This window comes from Populus alba, chromosome 11 (assembly GCF_005239225.2).
Source record: "Populus alba chromosome 11, ASM523922v2, whole genome shotgun sequence".
NCBI classification, from domain to species: domain Eukaryota; kingdom Viridiplantae; phylum Streptophyta; class Magnoliopsida; order Malpighiales; family Salicaceae; genus Populus; species Populus alba.
This window is the reverse complement of record NC_133294.1, coordinates 20,094,207-20,114,510: the sequence shown is the minus strand read 5'-3', so window position 1 is coordinate 20,114,510 and position 20,304 is coordinate 20,094,207. Positions and strand designations below refer to the sequence as shown.

General features: G+C 34.9%; 2 protein-coding genes across 6 annotated transcripts; one reads left to right on the top strand and one right to left on the bottom strand.

Annotated features, from left to right (window-relative positions):
• Nucleotides 1–1,189: 1,189 nt before the first annotated feature.
• Nucleotides 1,190–6,209, bottom strand: LOC118031560 (universal stress protein PHOS34). 4 transcript variants are annotated; one of them, XM_035036012.2, is made up of 5 exons: nucleotides 5,860–6,208; nucleotides 5,653–5,756; nucleotides 5,436–5,554; nucleotides 4,675–4,790; nucleotides 1,190–1,586 (listed from the first exon to the last, which is right to left on the bottom strand). In XM_035036012.2, the coding sequence occupies exons 1-4, from the start codon at nucleotides 6,068–6,070 to the stop codon at nucleotides 4,685–4,687; spliced, it is 540 nt and encodes a 179-aa protein (XP_034891903.1). In that variant the 5' UTR covers nucleotides 6,071–6,208; the 3' UTR covers nucleotides 1,190–1,586; nucleotides 4,675–4,684. The 4 variants fall into 4 exon arrangements, with proteins under 4 accessions (XP_034891903.1, XP_034891905.1, XP_034891904.1 ...); XM_035036014.2 differs by having other exon boundaries at nucleotides 4,675–4,772; nucleotides 5,860–6,204; XM_035036013.2 differs by lacking the exon at nucleotides 1,190–1,586 and adding an exon at nucleotides 2,022–2,713 and having other exon boundaries at nucleotides 5,860–6,209.
• Nucleotides 6,210–10,329: 4,120 nt separating this feature from the next.
• LOC118031559 (ubiquitin carboxyl-terminal hydrolase 16) lies at nucleotides 10,330–17,479 on the top strand. 2 transcript variants are annotated; one of them, XM_035036011.2, is made up of 11 exons: nucleotides 10,330–10,978; nucleotides 12,148–13,594; nucleotides 13,688–13,776; nucleotides 14,019–14,104; nucleotides 14,210–14,372; nucleotides 14,480–14,600; nucleotides 14,762–14,919; nucleotides 15,307–15,385; nucleotides 15,473–15,685; nucleotides 16,343–16,404; nucleotides 16,496–17,479. In XM_035036011.2, the coding sequence occupies exons 1-11, from the start codon at nucleotides 10,689–10,691 to the stop codon at nucleotides 17,199–17,201; spliced, it is 3,414 nt and encodes a 1,137-aa protein (XP_034891902.1). In that variant the 5' UTR covers nucleotides 10,330–10,688; the 3' UTR covers nucleotides 17,202–17,479. The 2 variants fall into 2 exon arrangements, with proteins under 2 accessions (XP_034891902.1, XP_034891901.1); XM_035036010.2 differs by having other exon boundaries at nucleotides 15,301–15,385.
• Nucleotides 17,480–20,304: the final 2,825 nt, after the last annotated feature.

The following is a 20,304-nucleotide window of genomic DNA, read 5'->3' as shown; positions in this document are numbered from 1 at the left end:
ACCTTTCCTTCTGTGTTATTTTAACAGCATTTGATGATAATTTGAGTCTCGATCTGTTATCCTGATTAGAGATCAATTTTGGAAGCTTTCTGCTAACATGTGAATTAATATAGCTTTTTGGAATAGTTAATAAAACGTTCTCAAATGGTTGTTAGTTAATTTGTGGTCAGGTACGGCCTAATACGACTTCCTGAAAGAGAAATACGCCACCTAATGAGTGCCAAAATTCATCAATTGGTTAAAATGTCTGACGACTGCGTTAGCTGTAGCCAGAACCTTTAGGAGTCCTTGTACAAAGATCTTTTTGTCTATTAACCAAGCTAATCTATCTGTTTTCTGAGACGGAACAAGGATCTTCTGGTCAATCAACCAAACCCTGCATGCAAACGGTCCGTCAGCTTGGAAACATGGCACCCCCCCCCCCTCGTTTTCTCTACGACTAGTGAGACGGAACAAGCTTCTTTCAGTTCGAAATCCTATGTCTACTTGGCCTTCACTTTCTGTTTTCCCGTTCCAAGACAGCATGAAGGAAGACACTTGCAAATGTTTTTTTATGAAGGCACCTCCGATCTTCCCTGGAAAACAATCTGTCTATCCAGTCCAAGAGAACCTGAGGTAGTTTTATGAGTTCAAGAAAAACGGATGGAAGCCCCAAATATACAAGGAAAATGCTTTCTGCACAGTGCAAAAGACAACCTTGAATACAGCAGGAGGACATGGACGAAGACAACTCCCTGTCAAGTCCTGGATGATTTGTGTGGTTCCCCGCCAAATTCACGAGGCTTCCCTGTTTAAATGCGTTGAATCGAATGAAAAACTGTCGGCTTGTAGACAGAGCAGAATGCTGCCAAACTCGTCAATTCTTCTTTTTTTTCTAGCAGCTAAAAAGGGAATAATCTTTAGAATTATTAGAGGGATGCAATCACTAACGGCCAAAGCTAATCAAGCGACTTTTGCATGTCTTCCGGCGTAGCTAGCTCATCCTTATCATTACACAAAGATCACCAGCGACCATTTTGTCGCTGTGCTAACCCATTTAAAGGATTTCTCCTTTCTAAAACAAATAAGCCAATTGATCAGATGTTTAGGTATGGATCATAGTCATCACTAATACACACCCCCAGGCTAAATAGAATCACGCTGTCCTTTTGCATCCTGCTTTAAGCTGAGAAAGATTGTTGAACTCAAATTATTTGATAGAAAGGAGGGAGGGGTTTGGAAATCTTATTATGCAACGTAAAAGCCGCAGTTCACGTATAACAGCGTATGAAACTTGAAATCAAAGCACCACTGGAAAGTAGAAACACAGAGAAGTTGGCACTCAAGCATCCACACACGGTTGTGGAAATTAATCAATTTCCCAGACTATAATGAATACAACAATGCCTGTCAAAGAATAAAAAAGGCGGCATTTTATAAAAATGATTACACACAGAACACTAACATGCACCCAGCAACAGTGCAAACACGAATGGCTCCGTGCCCCACCACCAAGATTTTCCTCCAAAATCACTCGCAAAATATATGGAACAGAGTGAAGGACAACACCACTAGTTGAAACTCTTTCCAATCACATCCACAATAATCTGCAGCCAACAATAGGACAACAGTGGTCAAGGATAACAATGGCACTCTATGACAATTTTGATTGACAATAGACATAACCACTTGTATAATCATAAACGGTGAAAGTTAATCCAAACCAATGAGAAATTGAACTATAACTTTGTGTTTTTATTTTAATTTATTTCAACTTTTAGTTGAGGTTTTTTTATTAGACTTTATTTGTTGAGTTTAATTTAATTATTGTTGGATATTTTATTTATTGAGCTATAAACTCAATTGTTTGTTCTTACAAAAGTTTTAATATTTATATTTTATTTTTCTAAATGTCAGACAATTTTTTTTTAATTGAATAAAATTTGCAAAGTTGGTGACTTTTCCAACCCCTATTCTTCCTCTTCTTCAGCCTTTTCTTTTCTTTCTTTAACTTCTTCTTTTCTATCTTCTTTAACTTCAAATTTCTTCTTGTCCCACGTCAGCTTTGATTCCAGAACATGACCTTTTAATTGTTCTTACAATAAAACAATCTATGAGCCTGTTCAAATTCCTGACATCCAATCTTGTTCATAAACTCTAGATTTTGTGGGAAGCTTTCATCAACCGGGAAAAAAATTGTAGCAGTATGAAAAAAAGAGTTTCTTTTTTTGCTTTTTCCCGTTTACTATCAAAAAAAAAAAAAAAAACCTTTAAATCAATTTTGCCCTGAAATTGTAGCCCCTATTCATCTTCCCCACACAGCTAACAACAAGATGATACCAAATCAGCCACCCACACTACCACAAAACCAATTTCAGCCACCACCAAATCAGTCTAACACCAGCAGCCAAACCGACCTCATTTAAAGACCCGATTCACGCTACCTAACACTGCAAAACCACATCACATTGTCAAACCCAACAGCTCTTGATCACCAGAACACCCAGTTCAACAAATCCCACCACTACCCAACAATTTATCCCTGAGTCTTCACCACCCACACGCTGGAGGATTTCACAGGATGAAAAAAAAACAGGCTATCTTCCTGGAATAGCAGAACAAACCAATAGCACTTTTGCAGACTTCAAGCCAAACAACAACGCCTTCAACCTTGGCCACCAGACATCCATGCCAACACACCATTTCCCTCAACCAGCTGTGGCAATTTTGATTTCTTTAACAACAGCAACAAACCAGCGAACAGACAGCCAGCACAACAAATCAGATTTTGAAAGAGGGGTGAAGAAGGAGTTGTTTTAGAAGTCTTCCTTGTTATTTTACTTTTCTATAAAGTCCTGGTTGGTTTTTTAGTTGCACTCTTCTTTCTTTTAATTTGATTTAAAAAGAAAAAAAAAAAGGTGTAAAAAAGTCATGAAAAAATGAAGTGACAATGAAAACAAAAGATGGGAGGAAAAAACAACAAGGAGGAAAATTGAAGGCAGCAAAAGGAAGTCCCGAAAGGCAGTAAAAGGAAGTCATTTGGGACATCACTGACAATAGCTCCACGACATCAAGGATAGCTCGCATGTTCCAAGTAGTTTATCGTCAAGCAATTTGATCAATAAATTACCCTATTTTTTGATTTCTTAAATTTTACTTTTCTAGTTTTCCGCTCATGCATAAGTTGTCATTAATATTACTTTTGTACCTAAAAATAAATAAATAAATAAGTCCCATTTGGCATTCTTATTTATTAATATTTTTGCCTATCAACCTCTTTTATAATTGATATCTAGCATTAGTCCTCTTTGTTAATTGTGAGTTCTTATTTGTGACATTATGTTTAATTAATCATTTACATTTATGGATCTAACAATACATACTTAAAATTTTCTTGGTGCATTTTGTTCTTGATTAATCTCCATGTAAAAAAAATAATTGAATTAGCTTTATTTTGGTATTGTGATTTTACTTGCAAGAACCATTTTTAATCTCAATTCCATTTTTAAGTTAGTGTTACATGCATTTGTGAATAATCATCTAGTATATAACTTTAAGTTTCCAATTACCATGGATTCAACCTTAAGTGATATCTTTAGAACCAATCATGAACTAAACACCGTAGCATTTGAGATAACCAGGTTGGGTGTAGTTAGATATGCCTTGACACAACCCGAGGGAACTGAAGATTGGAGAAGGATTGCTATCTTTCACACCTATATCAAGTGCAAGGATAAGTGTTGCAAATTATCATTAATAATGAAAGTTGTATCAATGTAGTATCTCGCTTAGGCCTAAAACTTGTTCCCCATCCTAAGTCATATAATGTGTCATGAGTTAATAATAACTCCTTAGCAATCAATGAGAGATGTTTGTAATTCCCTATCAAATTCCTAGACTATCATGATAAAACTTGGTGTGATGCAATTCCATTGGATGTAGGGCATGTCATTTTAGGAAGGCCATGGATATATGATTTAAATGTCACTATTTCTTGTTGATCAAATTCATGTTCTTTCACTTTTAAAGTTAGAAAGATTAAACTCATTGGATTAACACAGAGACCTAGCAATAACAACAAGAAAATGATGAATGTGAACGGACAAGGACTTAATACAATGAGTCCAAATGAGTTTGAGAATGAGGTTGAGGAACAACCTATTATGTTTGGTTTAGTTGTAAAAGAAATTTCAAGAAACTCTCTGGTAGAAATTTCAAGAACATATGCCATTGAAACCTTCCATCGGAAGAAGAAAAATACACTGACCTATTCAGTTTAATTTATTAATGAAATTGAGGAACCACTCATTATCAGGTTTAAAAATAACTGCTCAATGGCACATGCAAGTATCAATCGAAATAATATTCTAAAACAGTTAGTTGTCAGTGAGAACAGCATCAAATCCAATTCAACTAATCCTAGTCCCAAACTAGTTGGAAATGGGCAAGTATTTAATAAAACAAAATTTTCTGCTTAAGACAATATCAACTTAAAGTAGCACAGCAATGCAAACTATGCACCTTATGCGTGTTGCCAGTGGTTATAAATTGTGAATCAATGAATGACTAGAACAAATATACAGAAATAAACTGTTACAAGATCGAAAAGTGTACAGAAAATTCATGTATCATAGAATTGAAGGATTAAAGACACGGAGTGCTGCCATTACTCCACTGTGGTATTAAGAAGCATACCTAGTTTAGTTCACGATGAGGGGTCCTTTCCCTTGACTATTATGACAGGGCATTGTGCCTGGTTGGTGCAGTAATTGCTTACACTTCCCAGAAACATCCTGCTCACAAACAAAACACTTCAGCAATTTTAGCATTCTGAAGGAGCATATTGACATGCCAGTCATGCCTTTATGTCTAAGCTAATGAGATCATGTTCTTACAAAAGAAACGAAAATAAAAACTGACCAAGCTTTGTTGCTTGACGGTCTATCAAATTTTCAAATACATGGTTAAATGAGAAAAAAGCAAATGAATGTATTTAAAATTCCAACAATTAATCGAAATGAAAAGTTCAGTAGCTAGCATCTAAAAAGTAACTCAAACAGCAACTAACAAGAAACCTTGTGCATATATCTATTTATTGGGAAAACAAAATCATTTGAGGGTTGATTAAATGGATGCATGAATGGCTATTATTAAAGAGCCCACATTTGTAATCTTTAGCTTTTTTGTCCAAAATAACCATTAAAGAAAATGCTACTCCTGCTAGAAATAACGGGTTGCACTGAGTGCAATCATATCAGTAAAGTTGCCCATGCGTAACTCTTACTCTCAATCGTCAAAATTACCACCAGGATTAATAGATGCTCAATTAATGAATTACAAGAACCAATACCATATGACACCTTTATTTGATTTTCAACATCAATAAAACGAAAAAAGTTACTGTAGCTCCAAATTACTAGTTGTCAAATAAATTAATCTCGAGCTGCACTAGCTACCTTTTAATAGGGCCAAAAGAACGACATCCCATCACAAGCAAATCGGCGGGCAGATTCTCAGTAACTTCACATATCTTCTCCTTTGGATCCCCAATCACCACTTGTGTTTTCACATTCACCTGAGCATTAAAGTAATTCTCAGCAGAATAGCAAAACGAATCAATAAAGATAGCAACTCATGAAGCTGACATGACATGACCAAAAAAGAAAAAGTTACTTTCTTTTCACGGCAAATCTCCGAGGCATGTTCTAGAATCGCCTCCGTAATCCTCCTCTGATGCGCTTCAATCGCCGCCGTGAACGCAGGCACCTCCAAACCACCTTAATTGATCATTTCAAGAAAACCATTGAGTAATTAAATTAAAACGGAAAATAGAATTCAAGCATTAACGAAAGCAGAATACAGACGGTTTCAGTACTTAACTGGGTCCGCCAAAAGGGATGGCACCGGGATTAAGGCCAGCAGCGATAGACGGTGGTGACTGGACATGGAGGATGACGAAGGAGCCAGGGGTTTCAGTGGAGTCGGGAGCAGGAGATCGGAGCTTGAGGTTATCGAGGGCATATCTCAAGGCGTTCATGCTCTCCTCGCTTCCATCGACGGCTACGACCACGCATCCAAGGTTTGCACTCATGGTTTGATGGATGGATTGATTGATTTTTTACTCACTCGGATCAGCTGCTGATTACCCTTTCGAGGATCGAGTTGACAACCGAGTCCTAGATATTTCTGTTTCCGTGGATTTGTTTATTTTTTGTATTTGTGTACGTGAAAATTAGATAGTGACAAACAGAGAGGGATTGAGAGACGTGATGATGACGGCTCTTTGATGCCCGCCAATACTTAGACAGGTTATGGGCCCAATAAGGCCTTTTATGAAATGGGCTCATAGTATTTTTCTAGATAAACTATCACTTGTTCAAAACCTGTAGTTTTAAACAATTTCTCCCGGATTTCCAGGCTGGGTCCAGTCATCATCGTCTGAGCTTCGAAGAATTTTCTCATGCTTTTGGGTCAGTTCGTGCAACTTGCAAAATTCGATAAAATCTTATTCTAGCCTCGTCCAAGAAGGTTGTTGGAATTTTCGAATTTTCAAAGCAAAATCCTCACAAAATTCTCACACTTTCCTCTTTCAAAGTATATTTTCTTTAAATTCTGCTGACCAAATAATTCTAATAAAACTTTAATTGGTTATTTTTGGTGAGTTACAATAATAGCTTTATTGACATGTCTTGGCATTACTTTCACCTCAATTTTTGATGGTTTGAGTATAACCCTCTCCGGATCTTTAAAAAAATAAATATATAAAAACATTATTTATTTCTATTTCTAAGATGGGCTATTTTATGAAAAATAGAAAAAGAAACGCCCTTCTAAGTTCAAATTTGGTGTTTCTTCATTATATTCATTTTTAATCCCGTGTTGTTGTTATATCAATGTTGGTTAACAATTTTTTTTAACAATAAATTTTAAAAACTTGTTCAAGAGCATAATGAAAGGGAGAAGCCATCTTCGTTAAGTTCTTCTCTTGGAATTGAGTCCATAAAGACCAAAATTGAATTTATTGATCTGTATAATTCGCTCATCTTATTTATCCTCTTTTAATCTTTAGGGGCTAAAACATGATAAAAAAATAATCTGGACCAAGAGATAATAACTCAAAAGAACAGAGAAAATATGAAGAAAATGAGATTTAAGGGATTAAATTGAACTTTTACATGGTTTTTATTCTTTTTTGTTTTGCAAATTGCTTTGTTTCTTACCTTGTGTCAATTTTGGCAATTTTATAACTTAAATGTAAACTTTGATAAAAACAAGGATCAAAGTGTTGAAAAAAGGTGCCCTTGCACAGTACAAGTGAAAAAAAAAAAAAACAAGAAAGAAACAAAGTTCTTTGTTCCAAGTGCAAAAAACACAAAACTTCAAGGATCGTTTTTAAATTGTAAACAATAATGCAAACAGTGAAAAGCCTAATTTAGACTGCAGTATTAATATTCTTGTACGTACTTACACACGTGGAAGTATTAATATACCGTACTCTTAAATATGAAGGTATAGGGATCTAAATATAAGTGTCCCATGTGGACCATCATAAAATTACTTAATCACCCTAGTAGAATGATTTATTGGTTTTTCTATAGGGGCAAAATAGGTATTCCACGTTGATATTCGAAAATATCACCCATTCCCTTAAGTTTTTCACCGTGGTCCTGTCATTTGATCTCACTTCTCCTGGGAATACCTAATCTCCCAGTCCATTGTTAAAAAACCATGCTTTTAGAACATAAATCACATCTTTATAACTAAAAAAGCATACTTTTATCTAAAAAAACACAAGCTATCTTTCCTCCAAACACATACTAATATTTCGCGGCAACTTATTATAAATCCAAAGACGAGTTGGCTAACCCTAAAAACAGAGAAAAGATCTTTTTATACTTTTAGATGCTCAACTAAGATCCTACCCACCTGCTTGCTTTTTTTCTTTTTTTTTTCCCTGCTAATAATCTCTAGAAATGAAGAAAGCTTCCAGGGAGGCATTTATGCATGGATTAACCTCTATCAACTAGCAACTCAACTAGGCATTAATGGTGGTTGCAATTCTTTTACTTTCTTCTGTAGTGTTTTATGATAGATGTTGTTTTTTAAAATTATTTTTTACTTTAAAATATATAAAAGTAATATTTTTATATTTTAAAATTAATTTTTATATCAATACATCAAAAAAATTAATTTTAAATTTTTTTTTGAAACCCGCACAAACAACAAACGGTGCCGTGCAGCTTTCTCAACACGTGTTTTTTTTTACTATTATTTCCCCGTGGCGCAGTTAAAATTTAATTCCGGGCATCGCAGTTAAAACTGCACCAATCACTATTTTTTATCCCCCCGTATAACCAATCATTTTACAAGTGTGACACCACACGTGTTTCAACTTCCAACTCGTGCTGTTCATTGAATGAGAAAAACGCTGTCGTTGTCACGGAAAGGAAAGGGAACAGTTCATGATAGTGGCGGGGGAAGGATCACCACTCAAACATTATCCGTTGCCCGTGTAATAAGTTGGAACCAAATGACGAGGAAAGAGTGGAATTTTGGAAGTTATGCATCCAACTCTGACTATCCATTGACTAATGAATCCAACTACCGCATCACCAGATTTATAATTTTCGGTCCAAAAAAAAAAAATACCGAACATAAGAATTGTCAAAACCCTGTACCATTACTGCTATTTTACTGTTAATTGTCGTTTTCGCTATGTATTCTCCTGTTTCACTGCGGTTTGTACTGTTTTTTTAAATAAAATAATATTAAGAATATGAATTTTTTCTTTTTATAATATTATTAAATTCAATCATGATTTTGAAATTTATTAACTCAATTTTTTAAACGTTTGAAATTTTAAATAAAATTATATAAAAGTTGATTAAGAACAAATCATTCAATTTAATGGATTCAATTATAACTTAAATAATTAATAAAAATATAACATAACTTTTAAAAAATCTTTAAAATAATTTTTTTTAATATATTTATTTGAGATCATAATAACCCTGTAAAAAATTAAAAAAAAAAACTATGAATTTCATTTCTCAATCAACACAATATTAAAACAAATTAAAAAAACAAAACAATTAGAAAAATCAAATGATTGAAAACTAAAAAAACAAACATACCAGGTTTGATAAGTAAATTTGATAACCCAAATCAGCACGTCAAATCTGAAATCCGGTAATGGACTCCATTGTGATAAATAATTTTTTTTAAAAAAGTTTTTTTTTTTATTTAACCGAATGATAACAAAAATAAATGGTTGCAAAATTAAGTGTCAGACCAGTACCGAGATTTTTTTAAGGTTGTAATAACCTCGTAGAAAACAAAATGAAATAAATTATAAAACTTAATTCTCAATTAACCCGGTATCAAATGATCAGATAAAAAAAATGAATTAAAAAAAGAAAAGTTAAACTCGTCGCCATGTATGAACTTTCTAAAATTTAATAATATATATTTTTTTCTAGATTGAGTTTAAATAATAAAAAGAAAAACCATTGCTAAACTCATGAACTGGGGTAGCTAAGGTTATTTTGTCAAACTTCGTAAATCATGTCCCTGACTCTATAAAGTTTAATAGCTTGATTTTTTTAGAATAATTTTTTATCCAACTATTTATTTTTAAAATAAAGCTATAATGTGGAGATATTGTTTTGAAACCAATCTAATACTATGATATTTTTTTTAAGCTACAATAATTATATAAAAAAACAAATTAAAATAAAATATTAACCTTAAAACTAAATTAAAAAAATAATTCAATAAGAGGTCAAAATACAGAAAAGAAAACAATAACAGTGAATTACTATTATGATTTACAAAACTAATAGGCGCAAAGAAATAACGTTTTTCACATACCTTCCAGCTTTATACACTTAAAACTTAATAAAATGAAATGAAATTACAAAATTTACATTACAATTTTCACTATCGACAACCAAACAATATTGTTTCGAGTGATTAATATGCTCATTTTCATTTAAAATCTTTGAAATTTTGTTTTTGAAGGAAGAGAAAGTTACCATATTATAATGTTGTTTATCATTCTGGTCCAGTTATATTTTAAAAAACCTTAGAGTTTTTTTTTTATTTTTAAATTATTAATTTTTATATCTTTATATTGTTTTAATATATTGATATTATAAAAAATAAAAATTACTTTGAAAACAACTTTTATTATAATCGCGATAAAAAAATATAAATCACGAAAAAAAAAAAGGGAGACCGGTGGTGGGGTCACATGTCCGAATATTTGACGAGCAAAGAATTCACGCATCTGAATGTCTCTTAAAACAAAATTCCTTTCCCTCAACCATTAAATTTCTTCTTTTTTAAAAAAAAAAAACAATATTAACAAAATTATAAATCCAATTGATTCCCACTCTTTAAAAAAAATCCATCACATCTCACAACAACAATAACAAGAAGCCCTAAAATCTCGATCAGATTGTCCGAAAACCACAGCAACAATCAAAGACCCATAATCTTTCACACTAGCTCGACATCGAAAAACCCAGTCAAGTTATTTTTTGCTCAACAAACCCTCTTTTAACTCTCAACGTCGGTTTTTTTTATCAGTGGCTTCGATCTAGCAATCAACCGATGCAAAATCTTCAACGAGGACAGCACCTCCATCCATGTACAAGATAAGGAGGTTAAAGATCGTGAAATTTGGTGGATGCTGCTCATTTTCATAAATGCATGTCGAGGGGGATCTAGGGTTTTCGAGCCTAGTGATCCTTGTTTTCTGTGTAGTGGCTATTCCGGTGGGTTGGTTTGTAATTAGGTGTAAATGGCGGGGAGTGGTTGCGAGAAAGGAGGAGATCAAGAGGTTGATGGTTTTAGCGGCAGAGGAAGCCGCTAGGGCCGAGCTTGAGGCCACGGTTTCGTACGGCACCGTTCCGGTTTTAAAAAATAATTACCAGTGTGTTGTTTGTTTTTGCCCGAGAACGACACGGTGTGCCCGCTGTAAAGCTGTTAGATATTGGTATGTTAATTCTGTGTCAATGCTTGATTTTAATCTGGGGTTTTAGTCCTTAATGCGTTGAATTTGGGTTCGTTTCCGGTGAAATTTAATGTCTTTTGCAGCTGTTTTTTTTTTTAATGAAGTGAACTGGAGTTGATTGTTGATAATAATTGGGTAATGTTACGGAAGCGAAGCTGTTTTAACAGTATACTTTTAGAAGATTCTGACTCTTTGCTTCACATTGTTCCAGTTAAACAGGGAAGGGGGAAAAACTGTGGAATTAGGTGCTAATTGTTGAAGGGAATTCCGAAATAGAAGTTTAATCTGTGTGGAGGGATTTCTGATTAGCTAAACTAAATCATAGATCTTCTTCGTTCGTTAGATGCTAGATGTGAGCTAGCTAGCTTCTTGTTTTGCGTGGGTTATATGAATCTTTTATTCATATGTTAGCGTTGTTAAGTGCATAGGAAACTAAGGAGAAAACTTGCATTACTAACTGAAAACATTTTAGCTTGTTAAGAAGACAGTGTGGTGAGTGTTAATCCTTGAAAGATTTTTTAGAGATCTGTATCTTATAGATCAGGATCTGTACAACTGGTTTTATACACATATACAAGTCACTACTGGAAAACTGCAATCTAATGTTTATCATCATATGAAATTAAATTCAATATATAACTTTTGATTTTTAAATTGAATGTCTGCAGTTCACGACATCCGTGTGCTCTCAATTGTGTGAAGGCATTAGTGGGAAATGTTAATGTAAATTACATGTACAATCTTCAAATATTGCAAGTTGGTATACATGGATTAGGATGAAATACCTGTTTGAAGTAAATAGTGTTTAGTTCCGCTATTATTCTTTTATGTAATTTTTCAAAGGTTGTTTTACATAATCAGGGGTGTCCTAAATCCACTATTATTCTGTTATGTAGTTGTAAAAAAGTTGCTCTGCATAATCGGGAGTATCGTGCAATTTAGTATGATTTAGTTCGCGAACTTTTGTCGAAACATGTTTTATGAGGACCTAACAAGGTTTAGCCAACTTGTGATGTGTTCTCCTCTACAATCTATAAGATTGCCTTTTTAATTGGTGATAATAGTTTTTGTTGTTTTCCTTTTCCGCCTTCCTTAAGTACGCTTCTGATCTTTCTATTTGTATATTTATGCCACAAATTGGTTTGTTTCAGTTCTGGTAAGTGTCAAATTATCCACTGGCGACAAGGTCACAAAGAAGAATGTCGTCCTCCTCCCACCACATACCACATTAATGACGATGGAGGCAATCCTGGCCAGAGGGCGGCAAAGCAAGACCAAGATGATATTTATGATGGCAGATATGAGAAAAGACCAATTGAAACATTTTCTGTGGAACCTGTGGTGTCTGATTCCAGTTACTCTCCTGGAGTTTCACTCTTAAAGGATGATGATATTATAGTTGATTCTGTTTTAGACACAGAGGGAGCAGATTCTATTTCCGAATCACCGGGCACCTCATTTTCTGGATTTTCCACTCCTACAGGCTCTTCATTTTCTGGATTCTCTGCTCATTCAAATGGGGAATCATCTGACAGTGTTTCTGTAAGTGAGAGCATTAGTTCAAATGAAACAGAGGGATCAGACAGACAAACACCGGCTGATATTGCCCCTGATACGCTTGAGTCCAGTCTGAACGAGGTGGATACGACCAAACCATCATCTCCAAAGTTTTCTACTTTGGTTGATTCTATAGATAGTTTTAATAAATTGAGTAAATCAAATCAGAGTAAACCTCATGGAAATGACAGGGAGAGTCAATGCTCATCTAGTTCTTCAAGCCATAGCGTCAGTGCCAGGAATGATGAAACAATCACAAAACCAGCAAAGGTTTCTTCTGGTTTCTGGGGGAGAACTCTGGATTCTGTTGGGCCCAGCAGTGATGCTGGGAATGGATCTGCTCTGTCAAATTTCAATGGCCCTGGTAACAGCAAGTCATCTAATGACAAACCATCTCTACTTGTCAAGTCCAGTCTATCTGGACGTGATGCTCCCATGTCTCATGCAAAAAGCTCAAAGGTGAACAGCATCATATCAGATGATGCACCCCCTTCTGTTCCTGGGGTCAGTAGGCCTGCTGATGGAGCAGTTTCACCAGAAAAGAATGGCTTTGATGCTCTAAAAGTCAAGAGATCCCCAACCATAAGTTTTGAAAGGTCCAATCTTGTTGATAATAACTCTGGTGGAGGTTCAAATGTTTCCATTGAGAGTAAATCTGTATCATCATCCTCTCCTTTTGCACATGTTTCTTTCAGTTCCGGAGGAGTTAAATTAGATCCAAGTGCTTCAAAAGTATGCAGATCTCAAGCTTTGAGATCTGAAAGGTCAAATGTTGATGTTGATGAGATTGTTAATACTTCACATCTATCTAAGTCCAGATCATCATCTAGTGCTTCTCAAACCCATTTGAATTCTAGTGTTGGTGGGCATTCGGTTTCAAGCGTGAAACTTGGAGGAAAAGTTGAAAATGTTGAACCAGGTGCTGCTGCTACTTCTCAAATTTCTAGCTATTCTCCAAATTCTATTAATGGATTGAAGTCATCAGTGTGGAAAGTTGTTGACCAATTCAGAGGACCTAAATGTGGGAGATATAGTAATAAGGTCTGGGTTATAAATTGATTTTGTTTACATCTATAACATTTTCTTTTTCTCGAGATGCAATAAATTTCCATGAGTTTATTTTTGGCTTTTCAGGGCCTTTTCCCATATGATTTATTTGTGAAGTTATACACTTCGAATAAGGTGGAAATGCGACCGTGTGGCCTTATCAATTGTGGAAACAGGTACATGACATGTTTCTTTTGTAGGGAAAGCAGATTGAAGTAACAAAATGTGGTATTTTTACAATCAGTTGTAATTAAAATGGTTTCTTTATCCATTATTTTGCAATATTAATACCACTTGCAGTTGTCATAATGTTAATTATGCTAGTGACTATCTGATTGCATCTTCTCTACTTTTTATGTCAGCATTACATAAACTACCCCAAGTTGTTGATAACATATCCCATGTTCCATTTCTGCAGCTGCTATGCTAATGCTGTTCTACAATGCTTGGCATTTACTCCTCCTTTGACTTCTTATTTTGTGCAAGGGCTCCACTCTAAAGCCTGTATGTTTCTCATCATGGTCAACTTATTAGATTCAGCATGCATTTTTGAATAACATGTTTTGCAACTTTTTCAATATTAGCTAAGGCCATTCTTTTCCATATCAGGTGTAAATAAAGAACGGTGCTTCTCTTGTGAGTTTGAAAATGTAATTTTAAAGGCAAAGGAAGGGAAATCTCCGCTTTCTCCCATTGGCATACTATCCCAATTACAAAATATTGGGAGTCAGCTTGGTAATGGGAGAGAAGAAGACGCACATGAATTCCTGAGGTGAGCTGGTTTCTCTGCTCTGTGACCAATGAAATAGCAACTTGCATGTTTTTATGATTTCAGCTTTTGGTGAATTTCTTGATAGATAATACATGAACAACAAACAGGTATGCAATTGATGCAATGCAATCTGTTTGCCTTAAGGAAGCTAGGGTGAATGCAGTAGATTCCTTTGAAGAAGAAGCCACTCTCATAGGCCTTACATTTGGAGGCTACCTTCGCTCAAAGGTAATATCTTTTGGAGTTAAAATGACACTCAAAGATTTAATGCAAATCGATTCTCTTTTTATTTCCTTTTCTTTTCCCCTAACTCTCATTAGCATCTAGGTGCTCTCTTGAGAAAGGTTCAATAATTTAGATTATGCATACAAATTTGCTACTGTTTGCAGATTAAATGCATGAAGTGCCATTACAAGTCAGAGTGGCAGGAAAGAATGATGGATCTTACTGTTGAAATAGAGGGGGATATAGGGAAGCTTGAAGATGCACTTAGACGATTCACGGGTACCGAGATTCTGGATGGGGACAACAAGTACCATTGTGGCAGGTTCGTCAATTTCCTTTTCTGATAAAGCTCTTGAGAGTATTGTTTCAAATGTGTTTATTCTTTTGGTGATTTATTTTTACCAATTTCTATACTGCAGTGAGACATTGCAAACTGATTTAAACCTTAAATAGTTTAATATTGATTTTATATTTGAGTTGTTTGACTTTTGGACCAAACAGTTTGTAACTGAAAACATACTGAGTTGTGTTGCTTTGTGTTATGCTGCCTGTACAGCATTTTGATGATTGCTCTGCCAGTTTTTACTTCCAAGGAAATATCAAGATCTGACTTTTCTATTAATTCTAGTTTATATCGAATCTTCTCTTTTGTTGGAGTTGTTGGCTTTGAGCATTCAGAGTTTACCATCATCATTCTGTTCAGATGCAGATCTTATGAGAAGGCTAAGAAAAAGTTGACAATATTGGAGGCTCCTAATGTCCTTACAATTGCATTGAAGCGCTTTCAGGTAGATCTGGAGATCAAAGATGGTATTTTTTTATCCAGTGTTATAGGCAAATTCTTATTTCTTTCCTTACTGTGCTTGATTTTACAGTCAGGTAAATTTGGAAAGCTCAATAAATCTATTCGGTTCCCAGAGATCCTGGACTTAGCACCGTATATGAGTGGAACTAGTGATAAGTCACCCGTATATAGGCTTTATGGAGTGATCGTTCACTTGGATGTCATGAATGCTGCATTTTCTGGTCACTATGTCTGCTATGTCAAAAACATCCAGAACAAGTGGTTCAAAGTTGATGACAGCACAGTATGTTCTCTATCTTAATTTGCGAAGCAAGTTTATTTGGTCATTTGATGTGTTTTTCTCCTAGTTGTTTGTACTTGATTAACTTCTAGTTGTGGCAACCTCCTCACTTTGGTCCTGGGTATATTGACATCGCCCTGACATCTCCATCTCTTATATAAACTAAAAGAATTTACTTTTAATTATCAGCCATTGGTTACAAGAAAAGTTTGGGTTCTGTTGCATTGTGCTTTAGTCAAGGAACCTTTGACATTTTCTGTTGTATTTGAGATTATTATCTGATTAAGTCTTTTATTTAGATGGCCAAGCCTGTGTGTTGTTTATATTGTTTATCTCTATAAAGAAGTCAAACCTTGATTATCGGAGACAAACCTATATTTAGCCTATGTCTGTGAGGTAGCAAACTATAAAGAATCAAAATTTGTTTTCATTATAGCAGTACAAAGCAGTATCTTTGTAGGCTATGGTTTGTTTTGGGTCTGGAAGTCTTTTCATTGTTAGCTATTGGTATCTGGGTCCCAATTTCTTCTTAGGGTCTCCCAGTGCACTGTTTCAGTGTTAATGCCTTTCTGCGATACATGAAGTGTTTTTTTTTTATGGATAGAACATATGCTTGTGTGTTTGTGCACGAGCTCTGAGTTTTTGTCAATTATTGGCTAGGTTACAGCTGTGGAACTTGAAAGGGTTTTATCAAAAGGCGCTTACATGCTTCTTTATGCAAGGTGATGGATCTCTGGAGATTAGTTCTATGAAGATTGAAATTTCTTCAATGTTCTTTTGTTGTGGTGTCTGACTCAATTTAAATTTTTGCAGGTGCTCACCGAGGGCCCCAAGACTGATAAGGAGCAGGATAATATCTTCTGATCCAAAAAATAAATGCAGTCCCTCCAAAATCAAGGCAACAAACACTGCATTGAATTCAAGATCCATGTCTATGCAATCCAATGTCGTCCAATTGCATCCGGATTCAATTCCTTTGGACAATTTGGCCAGTGTTGAATCTTCCTATTTGAAGCTCCACCGGCTTCTGAGGATTTCAGAAGAGGACTTGTCAAGTGACAATTTCTCGTTTACCAGTGGCAATTCCGATGAAGGTTCCTGCAGTACTGACAGCACCCATGATTCTACAAGTACTGATGACCTTTCTGATTACATTTTTGGAAGTTGGAACTCTTGGAGGAACGCATCTGATTCAGACACCTCTTCATCTTCCTCCCCTTTGTACTCAAGGTATTCACCCCATGCTGATAAGAACCAGAATGATTCGCATACATATTCAAGGATTGGGGGTCGTGATCTCTCGGACAGGATACCAAGCGGGGGGAGGAAGCTGGTGGATCTGGAAGGTAAGGGGGGTAATTCTTTTTTGCATCCTGACACGACTGAACAATGTAGAAAGTTAGCAAGTAGTAATAGTTGTAGGGATAAGGTGTCGACAAAATTAGGATCACTTAACCCTTTAAATGATGTAAAATCCGGGGTATCCTTTAGAAGATCAGTAAGCGAAAGAACAGACTAAGCATTTCATGACGAGGTATTAAGTTAAAAGGGGTAAATAAGAGATGGGAAGGGGCTGTATGTAATCTTGTACTCTTGTAGCTGGCTTTGTTTTAAAAGAGTTCGGCCGTCACCATTTTTTCAATTTCCTTTCCGGGAAGTCCTCAAAGTGTATAGTGCAGAGGGGGTCTTCTCCAAACCTTGTGCCAAAAGGGTTTTTGAACCCCATACAGTTGTTTACTTGAAAACAAATATAAAAATGATCTGGTAGATATCGCATTATAAATGCTTCTGTGTCAATATCATCCTGTTTCCTACTATCAAGTTTCTCTCAGAATGTTTTTCACAAGCCAGCTGATGAAAAAACTGTCTGGGCTTGAGTCCTCTCTGATGTGGAACTTACTGGATTGTTTGTGAGCCCATTCCTCATGCTATGGTAATGTATCAAGATCTGCTTTTACCGCAGCACTGCCATCTGAAAATCCGTAAGTCAGAAAAAAAAAAAAAAAAACGGCCCATATTTTTCCTGAGTTACTGATATTCCGTGTATAAGCGGAAGCAATGACGTGTGCTGTATGTAACTTTATTTGCAGTTCCAGGAAAAGCCATCCCTCTCTCTCTCCCTCTCCTCACCCTCTCTTCTCCAACCAAATAAGTAAATGAAGTCTACAAAACCAATAATGGCCATATCATCATCATCCCATGCCCCATTCCCATCAGCACCAAACACGACGTATAGAGGACGTCTAAAGACCGGAAAAGTATCAAACTTGCATGACAAGTGGCAGAAGGAAAGGACAACCACGTGGGGTAAGAGCACTGGTTCAACCACCGCTCACCAATGACCAAACTCCTGCACCAGACGAACCCGCAGAACTGGAGTAGAGGACCCATACACCTCTTCGGTCTCCAGTTTTCTCCTCCATGTATATTTTTATGGTCCATCATACCGATAATGACTGGTTTCAAAACGAAAGAAATGTTGATATGCTTCGCCCACTTGCCAAGATCTTACCAAAATAGCACGGTCGATAAAAAAAAAATATATCTATTAGCATAGCTTGAGAACTTATTTTTTCAAAATAGCATGAGACATGCAAGTCTCACCTCCGCGATCCATCTAGACACGCAAGTGCAACCTGCATGACCCGTCCAATTCATTTTTCTTTTCCGGAGATCGATGCATGATTCCCATGCAAAATGATTCCCACATCCCAAAATCAACCTCCATGTTTTATGAATATCTAATGGCTATGAAAGAAACACAAAACAATTAAATGGCAGGACAAAAAAGTCAAGGGTAGATAGAGAAGAGAGAACATGAAAAAATATATATATAAAAAAAATAGATGTAAATACATACCAAAACTCAGATAATAATATCTCTAAAACTATTAAAAATATCATGAATTCATAAATACCAAATAAAACTAAATTTAGAGTTGGTGGTATGAATCACATGTACCATCAAAAAACAATAATATGATTATTTATTGACATATACAATACGCAATAAACACATAAAATTTAAACTTGTTGGTTTGGATGTATAGCATGTGTCAACAAAAATAAATAAATTAGGTTAATCTTTTGAAATTTGCAAGTTTACACGTGCTACCTATGCATGCTAACGAAATTCTATTTTAAAAAATAAATTTTAAGCTGTGTTATATTTCTTAGTCATCGTGCTATTTTTGAAAAAAAAAAAACAAACTTGTAGTTTGGTACGTCACCGAAGTTTCAACTTAAAGATCGAAGGGCTGTATATCATGGGCGGACACGTAAACCTTCTCTCAAGTGGAGTCTGCGTTGTCAATTTGCATCCAACCCTGCATGTAGACCCATGCTGTCTGAATTTTTATTTTTTTCCCATTGCATAAAGAGAATGTGGAGTGACATTTTTTTGTTTTCTTCTTCGTTTTTTTTTTTTTTTCAACTTCAAAAAGATGCATCGCTAGTGGACAGAAGAAATGCTCAAGTCATGGGCTATAGAAGAGCTTTAAAAATTGAATTTCTTTTAACATAATCTCGACAACCACTTGTTGGACTATATTTTATTTTTTTCTCTCAAAGTCCTTGGATATAGATGGGATCATTTGACGTTTCAAAATCATTTTATTAGTCCAATTCATATGTAGGGAAACTGTTCATACCATTGACGTTTCAAAATTATAAGAGCTTCATTGTTCATACCATTTTTTTTTTCTCAATTCCCCTTTTAATTGAATCTTTCTATTGCATAATTAGATGAAATTAAGCTTGAAATTATGATAAACATACCAAAATAATTAAAAGATAGAGAATTGAAATAAAACATGAAGAGAAAACTCATACCCAATCCCAAAATAACTACAGTTTTTATTTTAGTTTTAAAATTTTATTTTGTTTATTTTTCAGTTTTCTAACTTTGAAAAAGAAAAAAGAAAATCATCTGAAATGACGAGGAGAGAAAACAATTATTGATTTGCTTGCTTTTCAATGACAAGACTGGTTATTTTTGGTGTTAAAAGGATTATATTTGATTAGAAGAGTTTGATGTTAACTATTTTTTTCACGGATTATCCCTTAAAAAGTTTGATTTTTTTAGATATTTTTAGGATACTCTGAGATTTATAAGTGGTTTAAGAAGATTTTTATAGTGTTTTAATTTAGAGGTGCTTATAAGGTGAAAATAAGTTACGTAACACCCTGCATTTTTAATAATGCAATTTTAATCTTTTCATTTGCCATTTACATAAAATTTAGAGGTATTCATCCCTTCTCAACTCTAAGAGATCTTAAGGTATTTTACTTAATTACATGTAATAGTATTATTTACATGACTTTGATAATCTTACAATCTCTTTTCGATAATTAATAAAGTTAAAGTTACCATGAGAGTTTGAACTACGATATCAATGTTATAGAGAGGGATGAAATACACATGTATATATCACATGTAAACATAGAAAATAGGGCAAGTATTTTTATATCCAATAGGACCAATACAATTAATACTTTCTACTGCAACTCTAGGAATACAAGTAGCATAATTAATTAGTCGTTTTTCAGGCATATTAAATTTTCAATTCATTGAATTCTCTCCAACAACTCATAAACTACCATTTTTTTTCATTATACACATT

Coding starts and splice junctions, on each gene's coding strand:
- LOC118031559 (XM_035036010.2), top strand. CDS start 10,689: ATGCATGTCGAGGGGGATCTAGGGTTTTCGAGCCTAGTGATCCTTGTT. Junction 14,601..14,761: donor GAGGCTACCTTCGCTCAAAG/GTAATATCTTTT, acceptor TACTGTTTGCAG/ATTAAATGCATGAAGTGCCA. Junction 15,386..15,472: donor TTGCATTGAAGCGCTTTCAG/GTAGATCTGGAG, acceptor TTGATTTTACAG/TCAGGTAAATTTGGAAAGCT.
- LOC118031560 (XM_035036013.2), bottom strand. CDS start 6,070: ATGAGTGCAAACCTTGGATGCGTGGTCGTAGCCGTCGATGGAAGCGAG. Junction 5,555..5,652: donor AGATTTGCCGTGAAAAGAAA/GTAACTTTTTCT, acceptor TTTAATGCTCAG/GTGAATGTGAAAACACAAGT. Junction 4,791..5,435: donor TCTTTTGGCCCTATTAAAAG/GTAGCTAGTGCA, acceptor AAATTGCTGAAG/TGTTTTGTTTGTGAGCAGGA.